At 41.8% G+C, this 26,882-nt stretch overlaps 2 protein-coding genes across 3 annotated transcripts in view; both read left to right on the plus strand.

Moving 5' to 3' along the window:
• The window catches only part of TBC1D2B (TBC1 domain family member 2B), a 49,799-nt gene extending 38,616 nt beyond the window's left edge, over positions 1-11,183 (plus strand). Inside the window, exon 14 of the mRNA XM_082321932.1 lies at positions 11,096-11,183. The gene's annotated coding sequence lies outside the window, so the exon portion shown is untranslated. The remainder of the gene's footprint in view (positions 1-11,095) is intronic.
• The window catches only part of DAPK2 (death associated protein kinase 2), a 39,733-nt gene continuing 23,960 nt past the window's right edge, over positions 11,110-26,882 (plus strand). The window contains exon 1 of one of the 2 annotated variants that reach the window (XM_082321942.1): positions 11,110-11,193. In XM_082321942.1, the coding sequence (XP_082178068.1) occupies positions 11,117-11,193 (77 nt within the window). In that variant the 5' untranslated portion in view covers positions 11,110-11,116. The remainder of the gene's footprint in view (positions 11,194-26,882) is intronic. The other variant, XM_082321941.1, reaches the window with a different exon arrangement.

Consider the following 26,882-nt stretch of genomic DNA (forward strand, 5'->3'; position numbering starts at 1 on the left):
CCTCAGAGAGGCAGAGAACACACTGAAGCCTGCTGGTATTGCAATATATCAGGTGTTCATTCTGGGGGATTTTCAGCAGTGCTAAACATAGCTTCCTTATCTGCAGCTCCTTGACCTCACTGGAAGCAGAATCCATGTAGTGCTGAAGCTTTAAGAATTCTCACACATGAAGCACATTCACTCAGATAATGCAAAGGAAGGGTGTGCTCTGCCTTGGAAGTTTCCCCACTGGGAAAGAAGGTAAAAGGTTCAATCACAAGGAAGTTAGTAGAGTGGTATTTTCATCATGATACTGTGCTGTAGAAGCCATACTTCTCTACAGTTTTACCCATCTACAATGCTAGCTTTTCAGAGGATTAGACTAGAAAGCAAAACTCAGGACTATATATTGAATGTGGTATTAAAAACCCAAATAGTTATTAAATAAGAAAACTATTCTCTACCCTAAATTAGTCTGGGTTGTTATAAAGAGAAGTAATTAAAACATTCAACACTAGAATATACCTGGGAAATTAAGATGACTTTGGCCCTAATTAAGATACTCCTAGCGTTGCATGACTGCATCTTGCCTGTGTGTTTCAAATGAGGTGTACCTTTTGTGTGTGCAAAACAGTTACCTTTTTGCAGTGAACTGCCTCTAAGACTTCAGGTTTGAGCTGATGAACTGACTCAGTGATGTCGTCAGGTACTATGATTCGTGATTAAACTGTGAAATAAGTTATTTACCTGTTTTTATAAATGCAGGTGGTATTTTTCTGGTATTTAAGCCCGGGACTCCCCCTTTGGAACATAAGGTATGGGCTTTCTTTTTTTTCACTTCCTGAAGGAGACTGGTAAATGCATGGCTAGCAGATGCTGCCGTGTTTGCTTGTGCTGCTTGCTTCAAATGCTACTCAGCCCTGAGTTTTCCTTCCCATTCTTTTCCTGTATGCACATAAAGGCTTTTGCCCCGATTGCCAAATATGCTACAAAGAAGTCTGAGTTAGTGTTTTAAGGGTGAACAACTGAAGAACCATGTGAGAGCAATTTCCTACTTGTGCAGAACCTGTATTTTGGCTTGCAAACCCTATGGACGTGGCAGCAGGGATGAGATTCAATCTACCCTTGCTCCCTTGCTCTTCTTGGAGACCTTGCAGGGCAGGCAAGTGGATATTAAATTCAAATTGGCGTTATTCAGGGTGTAGGGAGAGCTTGTCCTGATTTGAAAAGTGGTTGTGGCCCCTCAGGGCAAACCATGCTGTTCTGTCCCCTTCCTTGCAGCTAGGAGCCAACAAAAGAGGTGGCCTTCCTTGTGCACCCTTTCCTCCGAGCATTTTGTAGGCGGATTGCTGTGACTTTGACGTGATCATATCACATTGTAGAACTAAAGGTGAGGAATTAAATATCTGTTTCCCTTTCAAAGGGTTCTGAATTCTTCCACTGCCCTTTGAAACCTTTACTATTGCTCCCTTTTCCTGTCCTCCACCCTGTGTACTATCAGATGCAACCACTTTCCTTTTTGGATTGGGTGAGCTGGGTGGAACTCCTGGGCTGCGAACACTGCTCCCAGGGCAGGTGAGCAGGGGCACAGTTCAGTCCTCTTGACTTGTTCCAAGTCTGAAGCCAAGTTTCTCTTCAACTGTAATAATAAAAAGCACTACCTTTAGGCACTTGCCTAGTATAAAATTATTTTAAAATTCATCTATCTTTGCAACTTATTGCAATGGAAACAGCCTGCCTATTTATGTATGATAATTTGCCATAGTTTTGTGTTATCTTAACCGGATAGAGAATTGAAAGTGAAGGCAGCCTGGCATTTACTTTTGATTTTGAAGGTGTGAACAATACCACATCATTCCTCATTAACAAAAGTTGGATATTAACTTGCCCAGAAGAAATTTAAGGAGACCAAACAGTATTTTATTGCAATTACAGTTTGCCAAATAAAGAGGGAGAAAATCTAGTTTTACAGGTTTTTGGGAATGTCTTTAAGACAGGAGAGTGAAGAGATGAAGGATGTCATTGCTGGTAGCCAACATTTGGTCTAGGGCAACTTGGAAAACAGTATTGCAAGTGTTTGTTATGGTAGCGCATATTAATGCATTTTGAGATCCACAGTGAGGACTGGAAACCTGTGCCATTCTTTCTGTTGCAGTGGTTTCTTGAAACAACAATGAATTTCACTGGGTAATGTTGAGTTTCAGACCACAGAATAAACAATATAGGCTTGTATTTAGGCTTGTATAGAATATAGAATGAGGCTTATGCAAATGAAGTGCCTCTTTAATGAATTCACCTCCTCAGCCTTATTTCCTTGGTATTGTTTTCATATCTACTAAAGCAGAAGAAATCGGGTCATACCTCTGAGATATTTACTAATCGGCCTGGGAGATCCGTGGTGGTCTGGAAGGCTTTGTAATGACCAAGCACGTGTCTATGTCTCAAATGTGGGAATGCGGGGCTGTCGCTTCTGTGGTGACGCCAAGTGCCAGAGTTATTTGCCCTGTGGGCTGCCCACAGGCAACACACTCATATCAAAGTAGTGTTGTTGAAGCCACGTCAGGCAGCATTACATTTGTCCGTGTGTCCTTGATTAAACTTTCTGTTGCCATTGCAGAGTAACTCGGCTTGACCACTGATGAAATGGAGCACAACTGAATAAACAAGTGAAGGCACTGTTTGTTTTTGAGATGCGGGGCCTTTTGATTTCTGGAATAAATAAGGAGTTCATGTTGTTGTCTCGGTTTTCAGCAGCAATCCTACACAACATGAGCTCTTTACTAAACTTTGGACCAGTTGCTACCCAGGAGGAGGGGCCGATGCCTGGCGAGCGACCTGTGCGGGTTCAGTGGCGACGCCCAGGTGCATTTATGCTCCAGTCCGGCTGGAGAAGAAACCCCGCTGAGCCACGCGTGTTTCGCGGGCGCTCGGCGGCGGCGGCCGGCGCTCATCCCTTCCTCCCCCCCATGACTCGGGCGAGGCGGGAGCCCGCTACCGCCTGCGGGGCGGGGTGCGGGGAGGGGGCGCTGACCTGGGACACGAGGGCGAGGTGGAGCGCGGTTTTCTGCCTGGTCCCTCCCGGTCCCTCCTGGGAGGCGGGGGAGGGCGTGCCTCCCCGCAGGGCGGGCGGCGCTCCGGCGGGCGGGCTCTGCCCCGCGGGGTCCCAGCCACCTTTGCAGGGTCTAAGGCCCGAGTTTGGGCCTTGGGGAGCCGCCGCGGGGGCCGGGGCGCACCCGCGCCCTGAAACGGGTTTATTTCGTGTTTTCTTCCCAGAGCAGGGGCCGCTGGCCCGACGCTGCGGCCGCCTCCCCCGCCGCACCTGCCCCAGCTGCCCCGCGGGCTCGGGCCGGAGCCGCGCCTGGCCCGGCCCCCGCCCCGAGCGCCGGAAGCGGCCGCCCCGCTCAGGGGTCGGCGAGGGGGCGCGGCGGCCCGCCCCGCCCTCCCGCCCAGGGGCGCCCGGCCCCCTCAGCCTCCTCCCGGCACACGCGGTGGGGGCGGCCCGGCGGGGGCCCTGCGCGCCGAGGCAGCGTCGGAGGGAGCCCCGCGGACGCGGACGGGCCGCGCCCGGCGGTAAGTGGGGGGCGCCCCCCTCAGCCGGCGGCGCCCGGAGCCCTCCGCGGGGCCGGGGGCTCCCCTCCCCTCCCCTCCCCTCCCCTCCCTTCCCTTCCCCTCCCCTCCCTTGCTCGGTGTCGGCCCCCTCTCGCCGTTTCTCTCTTCGTCCCTCTCTTCCCCTGTGCCGCCCGCTGGCTTCTGAGCCGCTTTCATAGTGTTCCCGCCGGCGTCGGAGTCCAGAGGCTGAAGCATCGCAGCTGTGCAGCCCGTCTGGCTGGGGCAGGCTCGGGGGATCCCGCAGGGCCGCCCCTCGCCGCCGGTCCTTCCTCAGCGCTGCGGACGAGTCCCGGGGTCAGCAGCCGGGCGGTGGGGTCCCTCCCCGCAGGTCAGTCCGGTGGCTGTGGCGCAGCTCTGTCAGAGGTGCGGGGGTGGTGGTCATCCCTTCCGCACAGCGTCTTTAATGGTGTTTCCACCTCAGGCTGTCTGTGCCAGCTGTCCTGCAGCTGTCAGCCGGGGGAAGAGGCAGCTCCCGGGATCATCTCCTTAGCGAGCAGGTGTCCTTATCCCTGAGCAGGTCCCACAAGGGCTGGGGAACGCAGTGCTTCAGAGGGACGCCGCTCGGTCTGGCGTTGTTGCTGTCTAAAGCCATCAGGGACAGTTGGTCCTGGGTTCACACCTCAGCTTACTGGTGTCATTCAGCAAGTGCTGTGTGACTCCGTCACATTTATCCGTAAGTTCCTTCCTGCCTTTTCCCTCAAACAGGTTCGTTTAGGATCTGGTAGGTTTCTTAACACCTGCTGCTGTGGGCAGTGAGCCGGGGGTCCTGGGGTGGTGCAGCATGGCGGGGGCTGGTTTGTCCTGGCCTGCATCCTTTCAGGGGGCAGTCAAGAGCGAAGATGTGAATGAGAGGGTGGAAATGTGTGGAATTGCTCCTGCTGTGGCTGATCGGTCACCAGCTGCAAAAGGACTAAATTGGCATGCTCACCTGCTTAACGTGTGGGGAGACAGCTCAACTCTGACCCTCTCTAGAGGTGGCTGTTCTGAAACGTTCGTAGGTTTCAGGCTCTCCTATGTCCTTTATCTTGTGCAAGAAATGTAGATCGCACGGGCTAGGTCTCGCTTGACTTGGGGGCAGTGATGTGTCTTATCTGCAGTAATAATCCTTGAAGGCGCCTGAGGGACGGGGAGCGGGGCTCTGCAATGCCACGCCAGCATGCCTGGCATTGCGGGCTTCCCCCTGTGCCCTGTCTGTCGAGGCTTTCACACCAAGCTCGTCGCTCAAGCATGCGAGGGCTTTGGCATCAGTTACAGCGGCAGCTCTCTCAGTTAGCTGTCTGCTGGGGAGCTGTAATTAGCTGCACAGCTAACGCATTTGGTACGCTTGAAGTAGAGGCTTGGGAATGCAGTCTTTGGTTATTCACCACCCATGTAATTACTGCAGAGTAAACTTGGGAGGTCAGAAAGGGATCCCTTGAGAGTTAGTGGCAGGAGCAGTGGTTCTATAATGGGACTGAAGTGCTCGAATGTTGGGTGTGTTTTGTGTCCTTTATAGGCACAGAGGTAATAATAGCTGCCTCAGTTTTCTGACAGCAAAATTTTTAGGCTACTGTTGTTTTGTGGCAGGAAAATATTCAGGTGAAAATAAAGGTTTGCTGAAATTAATATAACTTTTAACTGTGCTTTTATTACGTGTGTTTGAAAGCAGAGGGTAAAAATTACTCGGTGTTTGCTGTTGGAATTGTTTAGTCTTTTCTACGACAAAAAAGAAGAGAAGGAAAAGGGATGAGAATGGTGAAAGAGGGAAACACTTTAAATGCTTATAAAAATCTGTTTAGTTTTAGCATAAGGCACCAAAACTGGAAGACAGTATCACTTGAATTTGTTTGGTCGGTTTGTTTTTTGGGGGGTTTCTTTTCCTCAAATTACTAATTTAAAACAGTCAAGTTTTGATTCTAAATTGCTTTGGTCATTTTTCAGTATTAAAAAAAAAAAAACTTATAAGGGAAGTTGTTACTTTGATCTGTTCCTATGTGTGTTTGGGGGTTTGCTTTAGTATACAACTATTGTTTTGTAATACATGCCACAGGGGTTGCTTCTGAGTTTGGCAAAGGATTTAGTGATTCAGCTCATGTCAGGTGTACTTGAGAAAGTAAAAGTATTCATCTGTTACCTCAGTCACTTGAAACTGAAACCTAAATTCCTTAGGGTAGAAGATACCCTAAGGAAGAAAAATGCAAGGCTGGTGACGAGCCAGATGATCCAACAGTTTTGTTCTTACCTCTATTTTCTATAATCCTGCTCTTGTTCAGTGGTGGGATTTGACATGTGTAGACTAGTCATTGATTGTCAAATAATTTGGTGATGACAGGCTAATAACTTACCTACACAGGGAAGACTTGCTTTAAAAAAAGAGAACTATAACTTATTTTCTTCTGCTCCTCTTAAGGTGGCTTCTGTCACCCTCTTCAGAGGAGCGGATTTCTTTAGATTCATCTCCTTTACATACAGCACAAGATGCACTAGAAAGGCACTTCTGTACTGGAATAAGAATATCTATATCCAGGGCTTGTACTGACATAAAATATATCTGTTTAAATGTATGCCTTAGGTCACAATGGGAGACTGTGATTTCTTAGGGTAAATAAGATACGATTTTATGGTATGACAGTTTAGGAACGTAAAGAGATTAGGCAGGACATGTTTCTAGTGCCTGAAACTGGAATCTTGGAGGACTGTATTCTGTTTCTGGTTTTGCTACAGCTTTGTTACATGTCTATAGGAAAATCATTTGCACGGGATTAACAATACTTTGCCACCTTGCGATATTTGGGATGTGTAAAGGGGAGCTGGATACAGGAGTAAAAGGTGAAGTATCATATACTATAAATATACTATACTATGGAGTATTGTTATGAAAACATGTAAGTAATATGAATGCTGAGTTGAAGCTGGCCTTCGTATTAAAATGCTCACTGCTAGGAATCCTAGAGCAAAGAGGCTGATGTAGAAGAGTTGGCCTCAACGTGGGATGGCTGAGGAATAGACATGGCATGTTCTGTGAAAGAACACAGAAGGCTCTCTCCTCTGCAGAGCTTGCCTTGGAGCTCTTAAAGCTCTGGTCTGGTCCCAAAATCACTGCAGCAGATTTCCCCATCTCCTGGGTTTAATGAATTCTGGTGCAGACCCTAAGTAATTGGAATGGTCCTGACTCATTGTATTGTGATACTGTTTAGGCACATGCCCCAGAAGTGTTAGCATAAATAGTGTATCAGAAAATGAAGTTGACTGTGGCTATTTCCTCAGGTCATGAGTGTACAACTTCTTTGTCTGAATGAGTCAAAGATGAGTGACCGTCTCTAATTCAGTCTACTTTCACCGACCAGCGTAAGGAAATCACCATCTGACTAGAGAAAAAAATTAAGGCTCTCATTCCTCCTTTGATATACTTGTGCTCTGTACTTGTAAATGGAGCCCAACAAAAACATTGTAGTTTAAATCTTTGAACGTGAAGTCACCTTAGTTTCCTCAGATCAGTATATAGTATCTGGAGAGGTTTATGTTTATGCTTGTGAATGGCATTTTTATTTCAGATGAATTTTAAGTGCATGAAGGTTATCTTTTATTATCCCCCTTATGCCGTGTGTTTGCTAATGACCATTGTCTTGGATCATTAAGTGTATGATCAATTTTGGGCATCTGCTAACTATGACTGCTGGCTGAAAGCCAGTGAGAGAGATCTGCAGAAGTAATGAGAGTGGAAGACAGTATAAGATAAGGTGAAGTGATAGACATGGGAAACACCAGCACATCAGAGGTATGACTGGAGGGTCTGAACACTTTGGAACAGTTTTGTGTTCAGCCTTCAGAAACAAGGCTCTAAGTCTGACTTGGATGCTTGAATGGTTCCTTGGTGTTGAGAGTAAGCTTGCTGGTTTGACCTTTGCAGAACAAGGGTATAAGTTAAAAGATCAACAAAAAGGATGAGAATTTTCTGGTTATTTCTGAGGTAATATTGCATGGATTCTATGCATCTGCAGAAGTAGGTATGTTCTTCAGAGGATGCTGGGAAATGAGTAAACTTGTCAATCAAACATAAAGTGGCTATGTTCCCAGAGGCAACTTGGGTGGGTTCCTCATTCTCAAAGCAATGCTTTTAACTTGCTCTTCTGAATGACAAACTCTCTTTCTCTCAGAACAATGGTTTTCTTCTAGGTGTGTTTGCATTAATGTTATTTATAGCCACGTACCTTGGATTCTGATGAAGGGAGTAGTCAGCTTGAGGGATTTACAGTCTTTGGGAAAGTCTCAGCAGTATCTCTTAATATGTGGGCATTTTCCTGTACTTGACTTTTGCATGCGCTCAGAACTTAATCTTGCAGTTCAGGATGAGCAAAAGGTTTGGGGTTTTCAGCAAGGCTTGGCTTTGTCCTTTGTTTGTTTTTTCTGAAGTCTGTGGTTGTTGAACTAGGTTTTGCATGAACACTTCAGAAAATCCTGCTCTGAACAATTGCAAGCAACATTATATAAACTTAGTATGGAGGCAATAGCTCAGAGATGTCCTCATTCTTGTAAATGCTGCTAAAGCATTTATTGACTGTAGTTTCAAGCCCTGAGCAATATTGGTCAATGAGCTTTCTCTGAGGTTATGAAAGGCTGCTTGAGGAATACAGTAATTTGCTTACAAAGCAGAGTTTGAGTTGTTTATTTTCATTGAGAGGAAAAAGAGACATTTTTGTCCCAGGCATGAACGTGGCTTTGAGAAAGGAATTAATGATCGAAGCAGCAGAACAGTTCACCTGGCTTCATTTTGAAAAACTCTGAAAATATAGGCAAAGTAAGGATCAGCCAGAAAATGTCTGAGAAAGTATGGGGATGGAAAGTGAAAAAAAACCCCACATCGTAATGCATCTAGTCGAGACTCACCAATGCAAGTGTTGATTTCTACAGTATCCTTTAATAGTGCTATGGTTATTTTATTCTTTAATGTCACAGCCTGTGTGGTTTCTGTCATTTGCCCTGAGGTAGCTGGATAAGAGAGATCATTGCTAGAGCACAGTTATACAGGAAGGCATGGGAGGCAAATTTGTCTCCATTACAGAGTTTTGAAACTGGGATTTGAACAGATTTGTTAATGAAAATGCAGTAGGCCCCACAGAGCCTTTAAGAGAGCCATCACATCTGCAGTGGAGACCTCCAGCAAGGCTGCTGTTGAGGGCATGAAAGCTATTGCTAGGGACACCTTGCACCTCCCTCTCCTCCATGAGGTGCCTGTAAATGTCTGTCATGTAGTGGAAATGGTAACTTCTTCTGAAGTGTGACAGAAATGAATGTGTTTTGGTCATGTGACAGATGCATGTCAGTCATGTCACATCCCAATATGCATGCTGTCCCATGAGGTGTGCAGGTATATGGTCTTCAAAAAGGAGAGGATGCAATTTTGATGTATAGCTGAAATATTTCCCGTCATCTGATAAGAGTGAAGCTGTGGGTTCCTTGGGGAGAGGGAGTGGGGCTTGCAAGTGCCCTGTATCTTCTCCCCTGTCTTGGAGCAAAGATGAGCGTAGAGGACAGCAGGCTGTAGGCTGGGTGTGGGCCATGAGAAGCTCCCCACCTAATGCGTACATTGTGAAAGGCAAAGGAGCGAAGGGAAATGAATGGTCACAAAGTCCCCCTGGGTCTCTTTGTGCTTTGGAAATGGCAATCCATAAGGATGCACTGCTCAGAGATGTTAAGTATATGATGAGAGCTGTCATGGAATTACACAAAACTGTGTCGCTAGAGGATGGAAGTAGGTACCCCTTCTCAGCTTGTGTGTTGTATAACTAGTGCTGAGCACCTGATAGAGGGACGTCTGATTTTGTTGATACCCCTTTACTTACTGTTTTTTGAAAGAGTGAATGTTATTCCCAGCTAATATCAGTGTAAGTGTTGATGCAGTAGTCTTTCTGCTTCAGATAAAGCAGTCGAATAATTTTTGTCCTAACATGTAGGTTTTGCTAACATCAGCCAAAAAATATATGTGTGGAAGAGCTATGAGACTATTTCTGTTCCTTTGAAGCAATAAAAGGAGCATATTTGGAAAGGAATTAAATTGATGCTCAACATGCCTCCCATGTGTTAGAAGCTAATGATTTATAAAAAGAGAGGGGGAAAACAAAGCAGCCAGTCTTTTTTGAGGTGAGCGCATGACAAAAGCTCGGTGCGTTTTTGACAAGTTGTTAGATTTTGACAATGTATTTGCTGCTTATGGTATATGCTTTTGTTAGAGAAAAATCTTAAAAAATATGTGCATTTCAACTTGGCAGGAACGCTGCAATTGCTCTTTGGTACTTTGTCCTATTTTATAAGAAGTCTGCTTATTTATCAAAATAGCTGGATCGTCTTGCACCATTGAATTGAGCTTATTTCTAAAGGATCAAAATATAGCTTTGTTTGCTTGTGAAATATGCTTCGCAGTGCGCCACAGTCAGATGTCAAAGACTGCTATTTAAAAACTTGCAGGAGCTGTATAGAAATATAGAACCCTGGAAGCCCCCAGTGCATCTGAAGCAAGCAGCATCTGGGATTCATAAGAAAATATAAATTACATTGAGGAGTACAGATATGGTGCTGAAGCCTACAGATGTGTGAGATTAACTATATGGCTCAATGTAGTTAGATTTTATGGTGATGCTAGAAGCCTTGCAGCTACTTTACACATTCTGATCTAAATAGTGGATGTTGTTTGGGCCATTGAGGCTAATGCTAGTGTTTATCTACACAGGAAACACCAAACATGTTGTAAACTGGTCAACCAGTTATGGTGTTAAAATCTATTGTGTTAACATAACGTATGTTGCTCTGTGCGTGTATCCCAAGAAATAATGTGATCTCTGATCTTCTCTTCCAAAAGCAGTACAGCATAATGCACTTCCAGATCCTCAAATGCACCAATGTGAGGCTTGTCTTTCCAGACCTCACAGAGCTTATCAACTTAAAAGACTGTGTTCAGGAAACAGATTTCACAGTTACACAGAGTAATGCATGCAACAAATGCTGCTCCTGTTTTTGTCCTTTGAAACACCGCGTGTGTGATGAAGGATGTTGCACCGAAAACTCTGTAGACAGAATCACAGTGCCTTTTTGCAGCAGTAGTTCAGATTTCCATTTGCTCTCCTGCCTGTGTTCTTCAGAAACACTGCCTGACATGAGAAAAAGGAAGCTCTGCCTTGTGGTCTCCTTGGTTCGTGGTCTGCCTGCTGACACTTTAATGAAGAAGCCTGTAATGCTGATTCTCATGCTTGCTCTCTTTAGTGTAGTGTGGATGGTTTATTGTCCGTAAGTTTGTGAAGTTATTAATTAGTTGCTTTACTTCCGTCACATTTATGTTTTAAGGTGTGTTCTGTGCTTTTGGTTAAGTATATGCTCAAGTACTTCAGTGAGGGGCAAGAACCCTCTTCACAGTGGTAACTTTAGCTATGAATGATCTGCAATGGATTCAAAGCGACTATACCAGAAATGTGTTTTAGTGAGTCTTTGCCTGTTGGAAGATCGTAACGAATGTCATTCTTTCTCAATATTCTAGTTGCATCATCTTTGTGCATCAATGAAAAGTCCAAATATGGCTTTGTTCAAGCAACAGAAGGTGGAGGATGTTTATGAAATTGGGGAAGAGCTAGGAAGGTAAGTTTGTACTGATGATACCACACTATTTTAAAAGCTGACACATGGGGATATTTGCCACATCTTAAAACAATGACTGTGCATAATAGCCTAAATCAATTACAATATACAACAATAGAAACACATCCTTATGCAAAAATTGCACTTTGGATATTTTTTTTTTTTTAAGTGTGCTAACTATTTCTCACGATTCTTTTCTTGCAACTGGGACAACAAAAGGTATGTTTACATTGTCTTTTGTAGATAGGTGTTATCTGTGTCTGTGCTTTAGACTGAGTTCACCTGTCTGTTCTCTGAACCAGCTAGGAAACAGGAACCCACGGTGCTGTCGTCATAGACGCAGCGCTTTAATTTGGCTTGTTTTGAACAGTGCTGCACAGCACTGTTGTTTTCAGCTGGCTCTGAGTACTGACAGAACACGTTCATATCTGCCTGCAAAACATTGTGTATGTATTCCTGAAAAGATTTACCTGTCAAAATTTCAGCTGGACTGGTTAATACCTGTATATAGCTTTTAATCTACAAAGGCTTATCTGCAGGTATTAATTATAGGCGGAGTTAATGGACTATTACCATGCATAACCATAAGCACCTGCTTAAACACTCTGCTGGGTTTGTGAGCTGGATGACACAGGGCTCCCCCAGTCACTTAGCAACATACAGTGCTCTGGGTGAGGCTAGCTGGTTTCCATTCAGTGTCCAACCCTCCAGTGATTTTCTTTTTAATATGCAAATAGCTAAATTAGGGCTATACACATGTTGGCTTTTTTCCCAACGTCTGGCAGTTGGTTTTGATAAATGACTGTGTATGTGCAATTACCCTTTTTCAAGGGCCGATAATTTAGTTACATTAAAACACTTCAGTTGAAGCTGTTTCCCTGCCAAATCTTATTTTTTTCCTCTCCCAGCTACTTCATCTGTAGAGTTGTTGAGAAGATTTCTTTTAAGGGGAGATGTTTTTTAGGTTTGGGTGGGGGTTTTTGTGGGGTTTTTTGTTTGTTTTTGATTTTGTTTTTGTTTTTTTTCATTCCCTTCCCTCTCTGGAAGGCCTCAACTATTAAATTTTCTGTAACTGCTTACTTTTGAGTACTGACTGGTCCTGAGAACATCAGCCTGAAAGTGAAAATCTGACAACAGTGAGCAGTAAAGGAATTCAGTGTATGTATGCAGGGTGTACAAGGTGTGCTTTTTTGAACCTAGGAGGCCCTAGTGTGTGCTGTAACAGTCAAACTGCTAAAATGAGAAACTGGAAACTGAGTAGCATATTTTTACTTTGGTTCCTGAATTGGATTTGGAAATCCAGTGTCTTTTGAGATAATGAACCTCACTCTTCCCTTCAAGCGGATAGTTATTAGGCCTTCTGAATGGAGCAGCGTAGTTGAAACAACCTGGTAAAGGCTGCCCTTGGTGTTTGAATCTGCCTGAGAGGCCTCAGACTGGTAAAGGCTTGCATGGTCACAGCAGCCTTCCTCCTTTCCTGGCTGCATGTCATAGAAACACAGCTGGTCCCAGGGTTATGCCATGGAGCTAGTCCTGTCGGGTGATGGGCTGGGTTTAGAGGAGACTACACTCAGGCATGGAATCTGGAATTGGGACCTTTTTTAATGGATATATTCTCTGCAAGAAAGACCTTTCCTAGATAGGCCAGAAGAAGGGAGTCGGTATATACATGAGCAGGTGCCATCCTCACATGACAAAAGGGTATTAAACTCCACTACAAAACCGTGTTCTAGTTCCCAGCATTTTACATGTCATACTACTTGTAGATGAGAAACCCAAGCCCACTTGGTACTGAGGTCTGTAGGCAAAAATGTTCCCTGAAAGACCTGAAGGAAATAGGCAAATTGTAACAAGCAGACCTCTGCTGCTTGTTATGATTTTTCAAGGAAAGCCCTGTAATTGTAAATTGTGAGAAATGGGCAGCAAGATTGGAATTAGCTCCCTTACTCTGAATGCATTCAAGCTGTATACTTTACACATGCCCATAAATATAATGTCGCACTGTCTTTGTCAGTGCATTTTCACTTTCAGATTTTGTGAGGAGCTCTGCAGACCTTGTTTCAACTGTGTGTTATATGTGGAGTGTCACTGGGTTATCATGCCTCTATATTTCTGAGCAGTAACTACTGAGGGCCAGTGACAAATGATATCTTGCTTTGTTAGAAGAAAAATAACACACTACACAGGTTGTGGTGACTGAAATGCAAGAATCTTTTTCAGTGCTGACTGATGCCCTTAGAACCTGTAGATGCCTTTTATTAGTTCAGCATGTTTGCAACAAGCTGTTAGTTGCTGACAGGTCCAGGCAGGTAAAAGGATTCATTTATTATTCTGGCAACAGAAGTCACTTACAAAACAAAGGTTTTCAAACAACAGCTGTGAAGAGTCTGTCCTGTTTGTGTCATCCTGAGTTTGTGATTTCTTGAGAACAAAAGTTCTCAATTAATACAGGCCTAATGCTTGTTTTAGCTTGGACTCAGTCTGAAGTTAAAATACAGGATCTCACGGACAGAGCCAGCACCTGTTTAGCTGAAAGTCTTTGCACAGCACTTAGGAAAGGAGGCTGCTATTGTATACTGCAAATGCTCCTTTGCAAGGCTTAGATATATCTGGTCTGGTGGTGAAATTAGACCCTTCCTGTCACTGTGCAGCATTGAAGGTAGCTGCAGCAAAGGCTCTTCAGATCCAGCTGTATAAAAGCCTGCAAACGACGCATTTGTGGACTTCTCAACCAGATCGTTCGCAGAATTACTGCTGAGCTAGAAGCAACTCAAAGGATGGTGGATGCAGTTGTCTCCTGTGCCAAGGCAATGATGTGAGAGAGAACTCTTTGCAGAAAGGGGGAGCAGGTTTTCCATAGCTGCAGCTGTGTGCTGTAACTAGCTGCCTAGCTCCAACATTGCCTCAATCTTTCAAATATTAATCTTAGGTTTACACCTCTGTTTTTCAACTTCTCCAAAGGGTACATACAGGGAAGAAATCAGGCATGTGGCATTAAAGAAAAGAAGTTGCTGATGGGCTTGTTTGTTCTAGCAGCCACACTTGGGAAGCTTAGCATGGCCTATGCTGAATGAGTACAATACTTAATTATCATATATGTATATTTAAAGTTACTTCCTGCAAGATAACATCAGTCAGTTTGCAGGTGTGAAGTCTGTGGGAACTGAGGTTCTCTAGCAATAGCTGAAAGGGAGCCTGAAAAGAGGAAGAGCCTCTAGAGTAAATTTAGTAAATTTCAACATTTTAAAATAAAAAAGAACCCTTTTAAGATCTATAATACAGCATATTGATAGAATATTGAAACATTCATTTTTTTATTTTTTGAAATTTATGACGAGAAGGGGAGAGTTTAGAAAAACGTAACTGAAGATGAATATGTTATAGGGATATTTATGTAAAAAGTCCTCAGTTACACTAGTTAGTCTGGAAGTCTAGAAGAGCTAGAAAGCAATGCGGTATAAAGTAATCCGTGTCTGTGGAGGTATTAGAAGATTCTCTTCTCTTTCCCCTTCCCTCAAGGGTAGTAGATTGTGTGATTTGGGAGGACTTTATACAGTCTTCCCAGGCATTTAATGCTATCACTCTTTGAAGGCCATCAGACTTTCTGGCAGGTTAAGTTTCTTTCTGTGTTGATCAAAAATGGATACTTTAAAAAATTATTTTCTGTAGAATGTTTTCAAAATCCCTCCTCAAATATGAGTTTATATTGCTAAATGTTGCTTTTATTCAAGTAATGGCAAACTACATCCTTTACAATTGTTTTTGATAAACTCTGTAAGAAACCTATTAACAGTTTTGCCTGTTTCGAGGAGGATCCTGGCTTAAGCTGTTTGCAGGAATGTTTGTAGCAGATCACTCTAACAGCATGCCAAAGCAGTGGAAATGCTTCTTGAAAAATGTGAGGGAGTGAAGGCTAACTTGACTTCTTGGGAATATGCAGCAGGTCAAATAACCGCTGGTTCTTGTCACAAGGGAGGTGGCAGCGAGAGACAACCAAGAATGGAAGCTCTTAAATTGGGGCCAAAGCAGGCCAAGAGAAGGAGGAACTGGCCTACTGAGCCTAGTGGTGTAGTTCCCAGGAAAGCTGCAGCAATAAGCTCACTGGAGAGCCTTTTAACAAAATGTCTCAGGACTTGTGATTTGGATGGGTAGTTCTGTCTAGCTGGACAAAAGGAGTTCTTGTACAAACCTGCAGGAGCCTTTTCCAGTTGTACTAGCAAACACTGATGATGGGGGTAGGTGCACAGAGAGTGCTAGAATTTCAGAGATGCGCAGTGTAATTCATAAAAGGTTGTACCATAGAGTCATTAATCTATTACCCAAATGTGTTGCCAGCCAGGCTGTAGAGAGCTGTTGACATTTGTGCCTTCTGGGCAGTGTCACTGTTACATGTCAAGGCTGGGCTGAGGGTAGGAAGTGTCACGGAGCTTGTCCGGAAGTGTTTAATGACAGTGCCCCTTGAGGAAGGGTGTTCCTGCCGGCTGGTGCGAGACTGGCACTGCAGTGTCCCGAGAGTGTCCTGCTCACTGCAGCTCAGCTCTCTGCAACATGCAAGGACTTAGATCATGCTCAACAGAGACGAACCTTGGAGTGATGTTTCTGGGTAAGGAAGTCTCCCTCTTTCTTTCATTATAGTCCTTTCACTGTAGGGAAGGGGCTCTGCCTTCCTCCACAATGTGTGCCAGCCTTACCATCTGCCATTCCAGTTTTTTGCCTGTCTATGAGCTATGCTCATCTCTAGCCTTGACTTTCTTCAGCTTTTGCCTGGCTTTGCTGTGTTCTGCAGAGGTAGGAGATCTTATATGGATACAAGATGCATAGTCTGATGAACTGATCCTCATAGGAAATCAAAACTAAGTCTTTCAGTATGCATGAGAAACAGGAAAAGCATTTTGTTCACTTGCTAGTTTGAAATCCTCTCTGTTGGGAAAGACAGTTTGTTGCTGATACAAGCATGGTGGCCTCTGAGGAAGGCAGCTGGGCATGTCTTTAAAATTGTAAGAGCTTTTCTTCTGACAAGAAAAACAAGCTGAAGTTGTGGAAACTAGTGTATTGAGATGGCTGTTTTCTGTGCAGTCCTATGCCTAAAGAGTTTCTAGAAGCCCTAGTTAATGCCTGGTGAATGCAAAAGGTGAGCTAAATATGAGTGGATCGGACTTAGACTGTGCAAATTAATTTTACAGCAAGGCTGTGACATTTCTCTGCATGTTAGGATGGTCTGTATTTCACTGTGAAGAATTTTCTGCTGTATGTGCTAAAATATCACTACGTAGTTGTTTCCTCATGTTTCTTGTGTGTGTTTGGTTTTTTTTTTTTTATAATGATTTCATAATTAAAGCCAAATTAAATCTTTCATCGATGGCCTATCGTGCCTCCTGTAGTCCCCCCTCTCCAGGTATAAGTTCCTGCCTCCTCCCTGCCTTGTGTGTGGAGGATTAGCTCTGCTCACTGAGACAGGTGAAACCTTTTTTTCTGGGTGAAGCTTAAAAGGACAGCAAATGCAACATTTTACCAGTGCTAATGGGACCTTGGGGCCTGGCACATAATCGCTGTTCTGACACTGTAACTAGTAAATATTTATTTACATAATGAAAACAAAAAGTTGAGATAACAAAAGTATTCTTTGTAGGGGAGGAACTTGGAAATCTATGATAAAAAGTCATGTCATCCAGCTACGTGGACTCCCTGGTAAACAGAGGGGTGTGATTGCAGCTAGGAAATTTACCCTTAACACACGTTGCACCATATCTTCATACCAGGAATGTTTTTTCTATCTATAGAAATTTTTCAATACTGGGCTTTCTCAGACGAACCTTAACTGTGTTCTTAGATTAATTCATAATTTGAATTAGTTCTTTAAATTTGGAAGAATAACCTTGGATTGTTTTTTCCTATAACACACGCACAAAGCAAGTCTTTGCTTTTGATACAAAACGTAAGTTTAATTATTGAGCACTAACCAGTACCTCTACTACTATTTCTTGTTACAGAAATCTTCTATGCCATGTGTTTTGATGTATACTGAATCTTTGGTTGAAACAGTTTTGGCATCTGGTACTTGATCACCATCACTATGATTGCAATCGGCTGTCTGATACAGTCACTGGTTTTTTAATTTTTTATTCCTTCTAGCAGAGTGAGTGATCTTAGCTTTTTCCTTTTCAAACAGATTTCCCTGCTAGTTTTTAGTGTTCTTTGAACTGTTTCCAAAATCTTTGATTTGTTGCAGAAAGTGCAGAGAAAATAGTGGGAGTTTTTGTTGTTTGTTTGTTTTTCTAATAATAAAGCTGCTCTACCTACAGTAACTGAGAAGAACTGGCCTTGGTAATATAGAACTAGCCTTAGCCTTACTTAGTAACAGTCATGCATTTTTTTTCAAGTGAATTTCTTATTACCAGTATTCATCTTGATGATGGAAGTGATCTCAGTGTATCTCCCCAGTTTGTATCTGGCTTTGAAAGTATAATTAGAGCTGAGCAACCCCAGTGGGTAGTGCTCAGAAAGCTCAAATTCAGTAATGTCTTTAACCACTGAATATTAAGCCTAATCTCAGTCTTTGCTTTGCCATTTCTGTAAAAATAAAACTATTTTTTCCACTTTGCATTGCAGTATAAAACAGATGGAAATTTGAACAGCTGAGAAAATAGACTCTGTATGGTATTCATTCCATGCTTTTGAAATGAAAAATGTTACTTATGAGTAAAAATACACATAAAATAAACATAGTGCAGCTCACCACTGGACTAACAATAATAAAGCATTGGACAAATTATTAGCATCTTATGCAGAACAGGGCTTGCAGGTACTTGTCTGATGGTTAAGCTTAATTTAGCTCAGCTGATATCTATTAATCATTGTTAAAACTCTACATCAATGGTTTTGAACCAGAGTGAAAACCTGTTGTAATAGCTGAACATGACGCGCAGTGATGCTTTGGTGAGGAGAGACATATAAAATCACTGAAATAGCTAGACTTGTTCTATCTAGTGCCAGCATGTTTGTGTTAGAGTCACTGGCCTGTTTTGGGCAGCCCATAATGCAGATTCAGTTACACCATAAATGGGTGACTGTGTATCCTAAAGCCAGGACTTGTAATCTTTACTTACTACAGAATCTACAGCTTCTGTGCAAGAGTAGTTAACCTCAGTAGCCGAGTTCTGTGGATCTATAATCCTCACAAAGAGAGAATTGCCATTGATCTGTCTGTTTCCTGTCTAGGAAGAGCAGAGGGAACAAATAATGTAGCTTCTGTGCTGTTCTGCTGCTGGAGGAGATTGTTTACTTCAATATAGTAAATAAATAGTAAAGATTAAATAAGATGAGGAGATAACTTCCACCTCTTATTTTGGCAGACCAGAAGAATCCACAACGAGCAGTAAAAGGGGGAGTTTCAGCAACCCTTTGTGGTTTTGGCCTTACAGATAACTTCCTAAATTCTTGATTAAAATGCCAGCATGATTTCCATCTGTTTCATATGTGGGGAAGGAGAAAAATCATTTAACCATTTAACCATAATACTGCTACCTTCTTACAATTTGTCTGTTCCCAGGTATATTACATTCAGTCCATATCTAGCTGGATTTGGACCTTGAAACACAAAGTGAGCTAACCTTCTGCATGCATATTACGTATGCGCTGGTGTTGATCCACGTAGCAGGAGGAACAGCTTATCAAATCAGCTATTCCTGCTGAGCATGAGTCAGCTTTGACCTTCCGTAGGTCTCTGGACTCTGTTCATTACCACTCTGAGAGCTGATATTCAACCTAAAAGCTAAGTGTGATAAGTGGGGAAAAATTTTTATCATGTCCATTTTATTCTTGAGCTTCAGATGACATAAAATGCTTGCCAGGCTATCAGGAACTTGCCAGAATTGCTGGGCTTGTGCTATATCACTGCAGACTCTGCTCCTCCAACCTCAGGAGCTGATAAGGGCCACATTGCTTGTTGCTGCATGATTGGGAAGTTTCCAGAACTATTTAACAGCTTCAGGAGATGCTGGTGATGATTCAGTAGGTGGCATGGTTTCTTGTGACTCAGGGCTAATGACCCAAAATGGTGTTTAAGGCATTAATTGGCTGTAATGCAGAGAATGTGTTACTTTATTGATAGCCTGTTACAATTCATAGCGTTGTTCAGAAACATAAGGTTTATTAAATCTTGCTTTGAATTTCAGATGGTTTATTTTCTCCTTATTCCAGTAAACTTGATCCTTCTGTTTGAGTCCATATTCCTCTACTGTTCTGACTCTCCCCTGGCAGTGGACACAGAGATCGTCTTTGGGCCAGGATGTGTTGGTTACCTTTGCATGAGCTGTAAAGAGATGTGGATGAAAGGTGCCAGACAGTGACATTATCAGACACAGCATACATCCAAAGGTGCTCAGCACTTCCCTGTTGTGAATATTGAAACTTACCCTGTAAAGTCACTGTATTCTACAGTACTATACAATCAGCAAAAACTTGAGTTGTGAGTGAAAATGCCGGTGTGTTTAAAAGTGGCAGCTGATTTTTTTTTTTCTCTTTCTATATAAAATAGTGCATCTCATTAGGTTTAAAAAAATAGCATATTATTAGAGTAGTGGTATTGACACACTTCTCTCTGTAACATTAACTGGTTTGGTTAGAAGTCACCCTGACACTGCCCAAGCACTTAGTGAGCCTGAAATGAAGTTGTGTTACTTGTTTCTCATATTATAAAACCTTTCTTCTGGTCTATATCACAGTGCTGTGATAAGTTAGTGATATTTCTATTATAATCTTGCGTAAAAGGTTCAAAATAGAGCCATAGTATATTGTGAATTGGTTTTACTTCTGTATCTTTCACATACATGAATAATTTATCTACTTTTTAGTAGCCAAGCAAAATTCCTGTTAAATGCTCTATTAAGAAAAGTTTTAGATCATTCTGTCATAATCTGGCATCTGCCACAGTTCAGGTTCTGTGTAGCTGCCACTTTGCGTTTTGTTTGGAAAAACAAACAAACAAATGAAAACTCGCTTGTTATTTGCAACTTAAATGAGAAGTACAGTGACATTTGTGACAATTTTATTTTTAAAGCTCTTTATGAAGTTATAAGAGGTGTCAACAGAGTATTTAACAGATTAAGGTTTTGGGGTTTTTTAGTTTCATTCCATAAAGTCTTATGGAAACAGCAAGGTACTTTCCCTTCAGTGACCTTGCCATGCTAGGATTTCCGTTTTGTTGTTTTAGCTATCGTACTCTAGCTTCTTTGTAAATACTGTGCTGTCGGACATACTATTTATTTACTCCTTAGATTAAATTTCTGCTGTACCAAATCCTGGTTTAGTCTACAAAAAAAAAAAAGGTCTATAAAAAAGAAAACATGCTACAAATTATTCCTATAGTCCATTTACAGAAGGCTTCCAGTTCTTTATGGCCCTGACCACAGACTTCCTACAAAAAACTTTCCTGAAAGTACTTTTATGCGTATATTTTGTAAAGCTTGCATGGCCTTTGGTTGAGCTGTGTTTCATAAATAAGGTGAGAGCATACAAATGAATTGTAGAAGTTACCAACAGACTCCTGTCCTCTCTGCTGGGAAGAGCATGCCAGTGCAATTATGACTAGCAGAAGTCACCTCTGAAGTGTAAGGAAAGAGGGAGGAGAGTATTTAGCTTGATAAAATTACCTGCAGTAGAGCAATTGCTCTGATCACTTAAATTTGAGAGGAAAACAGCTTTTCTGGGTTTGAGTTTTTTTAAGAAAGGCATTGAGCAAGAATTCTCAAGGGCTTTGCTTTGAAAGTTAACAAAAATGGAACCATGAAAGGATAAAATTATTAGTGTAGCTTTTCCAAGAAAAAGAAATAGGAGTGAAAAAGATGGAAAAGTAATAAGATGCAGACTTTCTAAGCTTGAGCTTGCCAGTTAAAACCAATCTGAATTTAATAGTGGCGAAATGGCATGATGAACAAAACTGTTGACGTAAAAACAATTGTTGTAACTGAGAATAAATGACCTTTCTTTGCTGAAACTAAATAAACCATTGTGTCTGAACTCTAAAGGCAGCCTCTTGAAGTCATGTATTCAGGTTAGCTAGACACTCTTATCTGCGATTATGTTTATGTATATTAACTTAAGAATGTACACATGATGATTTCATAATATATTTTTAGGATTTTTACTCGCCTCTAACTGTAGATTATGCAAAATCAAAGCAAAGGATGCTGAAAGCTCATTCACTGAAGAAAAGACAATGTCGTGCTAACAGAAGGTGAAGCTGACTTGGCTTATGACATAGACTGTAAAGTAACCTCAGTAAACATAAATAAAATTATTTTCAGGGTTAAAGATATCATATTGACTCAGAGCTCAGAGAATATATGACACTGGATAGGGTGTCATTTATTTTTTTTTTTCTTGCTGTCAAGGGACCAAACATAATTTATCATCCAATTAGAGAAAGAGAGCCAACGACTGGCAAACTTTGCAAAGTCTAGTAAACCTAAAATTAGATCTCTAAGCTGTGTTTTGGCTTCCTAAGCACAGGCAGCCACATATGTGAATTACATCATTTGTCTTTGTTTGGGGTAGGGTTTGTAATAGCAAATAAACCCTTTTAGGCTTGCATTCCCACAACTGAATGTCTTAAATGTGAAGAAAAAAGGACAAATGTAAAATCCCTGGTTTTATTCAAACTGAACATCTTACATTGTGAAAGCTCATTTTTTCAGTTTTCCTGTAAGCTCCTTCCTTTAGTAGGCTGTTGTTTTTTAGGGTATGGCGCCTTGTGTATGTTGTGTTCCAAATCTTGCTTTTAGATACATAGAGCATGTTTTGGGTAGTGGGGAAGGATGTTGTGAGACTGAAACATTTACCCTATTCTTCTATAGAAGGTCATCTTAAATCAGAATTGTGTGTTTGTAATTTGATGTAAACACGAGTCAGAACTATTTAGTTCTGTCCCATGGATATGACTGCTGTTTTCAAGGGATTGCCGTAAGGTAGATGGATGAAGTGACGTGCTTGAGGCAGCCCCACTTTCTGACCAAGCTGAGCTCAGCACCTAGGTGTTTCTGTTTTCCTCAGTATGTGGAGAGGAAGCAGTTTAAACAGGATCACTCAAAAATGTGAAAGTTCTCCAGTGTGTCTTTTACCTTCCCAGTAACCAATCTATTCAGTAACTAATCTATTTCTGAATTGCGATCAGGCTTGAGTTTTATTGTCTTCCTACATTGTATGGCTCTGAGGCTTCTGGTGTGAGAAGTTTCCTTCAAGGCCCTTACGTTGTCGGGAATGTAATTATGCTGTTAAAACCAGCTGGTTGGCATACCAACCATAGTTGCTTTAGCTCAGCTTCAATCTTGAGAGAAGCGCACATCTGAGCAAGAACTGAAGTAGGCTAGCAAGAGCTCGGTGTAACCTTGTTAAAACATAATAACCAAAACCAAAACGTGAGGGAGGAGAAGAGCAAGGGGAATGGAAGGTCATCTCCACTTCCCTTAAAAGCATTTGCCTGTGTCCACTCTAGTTTAATGAATTTTTCCATCTGGTGCAGCAATACCAAATGTGTTGCTCTCAGTATTGCCATGTTCATACTGCTGTAGCTTGGTGTACTTTAGATTGCTGTTTTCTGTTCTTCTCAAATGAAAAGAGGAAACTTTCACCTCTTCTGAAATTTTCACCTCCCTACACCTGCTGTAGGTCAAAACCAACATCAAAAAAGAATAATAGATATCTATGGCACCATTCAAGTAAAAAAAACTGTATGGAAAAAGTATTGCTGTTTTGCTCTGTGCCATAGGCCGTGATTGCACCCATCCAACAGCCTGGCCATGTACTGCTGGCATTGCTGAGCTGAGCGGCTTCTCATCGCAAACGCCAGCCTCAAGCAAACGCCTCCCAAACAAAAGGAATCCCAACTAAATGCTCAGATCCCCAACTGAGTTTGCAGGTGCTCTGTGAAAAGAAAGGTTAAACTATCTTGCATTTGCGGTAGTCTGCATGTGAATCTAGGCAGTTAAAAGACTGGTTGAGATGCTGTTAGTTTTTATTTTAGTTTCCTTTTTGGTCATGTATTCTTGTACAGTAACACCTAGTGGATAAAAATATGAATGATTATAATTGCAATTCTAATGATGTCTAGAGACATGAAATTAATTTGTAGGTCCAGCTGTATGCTTACCCCTTATAATTTTATTTCATTTTTCCAGTAGCATTACCTGCATTTTACAGACTTTGGGAAATTAAGTACAGAAAGACTAAGGTGTTATTTTCCATCAAGTGTGTAGGAACCTAATTACCGTTAAAGTCAGTGGGAGGTTGCTGCCTAAAATCCCTTGCAAATCTGTTCCATGGCTCATCCAGGGAATTGAGTGTTGCCTCTTGACTGGCAGAATGCCGGAGCACTGTCCTTTGCCAGGTTCACTAATTTTTCAAAGAACTGCTTGAAAACATATTTCAGTGTAAAGTGTATCTGTCAACACGTTCTAATGTATCATCTATTTTACGGGAATTTCCAGTTTTAACAACTACCAAAAAATAATAATAATAAAAATCCTCTTTTTTTAGAATTCTTTAATGAATGAAATTAAGATGAATATGGACAGGGCAGAAAGAAATAGACTGAACATGCAGAAAGGGAACATATGTTTGGTATTTGGTGAAGAAATGGTTTGCTCTTCTCAAATGACAGACAGAGTCAGCTTCTTGACTTCTCCCTGCTCTGGCCGCAGAGAGCCTGACTGGAGTCGGGTAACCTGTACTGTCATCTCAGTATTTTGTTTACATATTTTCAGCATTTCATAACAGCTACTCAGCGATGTGGTGTTTCTGGAATATCAGAGGAAGATTCGTATAAACACATACGTATACAAACAGTTGCTTAAAGGCTCTCTTTATTCTAATGCTCTGTAGCTACACCACTGTTATGCATTGAGCCATTCAAAACTGGCAGGCGGCACTTCTGTCACTCTCATGTCAAATTCTGCCCGAGAGCATTACTCTCCAGAACCAGTATTAAAAATAAACTTTGAAAAAAGAGCAAGAAGTTATCCTGTTATTCTGGATTGTCCAGTTTCTCTCTTTCCCACGTCCGTTCCACATCTTCTCCTGAACTGCACAGCAATTAAATAAGCTGAACTTGTGCTCCTCTAAAGCATGCCTCTGAAAATAGACTCCAAAACCACCCAGTAATATTGTCTCTGTGTTCTTATTCAGTGACAAATCTAGATGATGGTAGCAATGTGAATAATAGGTTGTCTTCATTGCTAGGATAAATTCCCTTTTTAATGATGGACAGATTTGATGTTGTACCTAATTATATTATAACTGACAGGTTGCAGCTGCTATTGTTCATACTCTTGAGCTGTTACCACAATTGAGGACAGCCTATGTTGAATCTGTGACAAGGGTGTTGTACAGCTGTCCAAAATATTTCTGAAAGGGAACAAACTTCATTTCTTTTAAAAAAAAAAAAAAAAGTGTCAGTCTCTGAGCTTATCTTGTGTGTGTTGCAAATACTGCTGTTTATGATCCAAGTTATCTTCATTTCAGTGATATACTAAAAAAACATGAGTTTTGGCAAAGTCATGTGGCTGAAATCTGGACATCTGAGCTGTGAAATTTAGTTCCAAGTCAAAGATCAGCCACAGACCCCCATGTGAAATTATGTAAATGGCTTAATTTCTCAGTACTGTCAACTCAGGTGTCAGAGAGTTTTTTTTTCCTAGCCTAGATTGAAAGTTTTGGGAAGCTGATGCTGTTTGATTCTTATGTTCTGAACGCAGATGTATTAGGAGGTGCAGAAATGCTGTTGTCTTGGTCCTTGACTTTACAAGCTCTATAGTTAGCAAGAAATCTAAAGCGTGTCTGTGATTGTAAAATCACAAACTGTCTCAGTAAAGACTGTCTGCAAAAGCCTGTTTTTTAGGCGCAAAAGAAATGGCATAGACTGTGACAGGAGCAGGTGGAATGTGTGTTCATGGGTACACATGCAGGCGGGAAATAGTAGATTACAAGGGAATGGGTATTGTGATGAACAATTGTCCCAGACTCTTAAGTATGTAAAAGGAGAACACACGAATTCCTATGCTGTGTCATTATTTTTGTAAGCTTTTAAGTAAACAAAAATGTACAAAATCCACAGTTTCACTGGACTTTTTAAATGCAAAAGTGACCGTTCATTCCCAAAATCAGCACTCATAAAATAATATTTTCTCCCTGAACTTTGTTGGCAAAATTTATGTCCCCAGAGAGAATTCAAGGAAGCAAACACAGCAACATGAGTATCATGTCTCTTTAGAAAGTCTGGAACAAGCAAAATGCATGTCTTGCAAAAAATAAACAAACAAACCCATGAAACCCACCATGTTTTATGCAAACAGCTCTCAACACCACAGAATGAAATCTTTTAGCAGAATGTTTAAGGCAAATTTGGGGATTTGTAGTGGGAATTTCATTCTTTTAAGTTCTCTAGGGTTTGGACGTAATGATAAAATCAGGAGGCAGAAATATGAATGAATTAATGGATTTGACAAATAGCTGCAGTCTCTATTCCATTTGTGATTGATTATTCCGAACCAGATAAGTACATTCATCCCATCCATTCCTACCTCCCCCTTGAGAAGTGTTTAGTATAGGTATGAAAATGAAAACCAAAAAGAAGTACTTCAGGCTGTCTGGCATTGTTTGAGCCCTTCGGAATGAGAGGCTGCCTCTGCTATGGAGTGTTAGCTTTTGAGAGCAATCGAGCACCAAGTGACAGCCTTAATTTTTAATTTCTTTGCCTTTGTAGGTTTAAGACATTAAGATTCCCACCAGACGTCTGTGTTAATGAAGCACTAAGTACATTATATAATTATAAGGTTCTGAATATAATTGTTGTGTATGCTGCATAATTTAAGTTCCAACTGTACTTGCATCTCTCATTTACCAAGCCAGTGAAGGATATAATACTATTGAAAACAATAACAGCTCAGTGCTTCTATGGTGCAGTCATGGGGGGCTGCACTTAATGAGTTTGTCTGTGATTCTTTCTTATAAGGAGATCCTGGCTGATAAAATCACAGTAGCTAAAGGTTAAGGTTATCTGTAAGATGAGTCTTTTCCTTGCGAATCTGGATATAATGCCCGGAGTAAGGAAATACCCGATACTAAACGTGTATTCGGGGTCTGGAGACCTGCCAGTTTTTGCAGAGTGTGATCTCAGACATACAGTGTATTGTGGCAGGGGAGAACAGGGCTGCTCTTGGGTATAAAAAGGAGCTCACTGTCTTGGTTTGTCTGTTTGTAAAGTGGTTGGACATCAGCAGAGACTCGTGAGTCTGAGGAGACAAGGGCTCGGATAAGGTAGTTCTTTTGGTGGTAGGATCTTGCATACCTCTTAGGCTTTACACATGCCAGGCAAGGGTAACTATTTGCAGTATTCTAAGGGGTTTCTTATTTATTAGTTGACTGTGGCTTCCTGGCCATATAGGTTACTAGAACTTTAAAATTTATTTCTGCTCCATGGTGGAAATGCAGTGAAATATTTTTGATGATTTTTGCAAAAGTATGATTCTATCAAATATTCATTGGTAAAAGCTGAGCCTTTTCTGACTAAGGAATTCTTGGTAGGATATGGGATATGCATATGGTAGACTTAAAGTTTCCATGTTTTTCATTCCAATTTTTATGAAAAGGGTGGAGCACGGATTTGAGCTGGGGCTCCTTGCCTTCAAATTACTGAG

Source organism: Platalea leucorodia (assembly GCF_965183815.1).
Source record: "Platalea leucorodia genome assembly, chromosome: 9".
In the NCBI taxonomy this organism is placed as follows: domain Eukaryota; kingdom Metazoa; phylum Chordata; class Aves; order Pelecaniformes; family Threskiornithidae; genus Platalea; species Platalea leucorodia.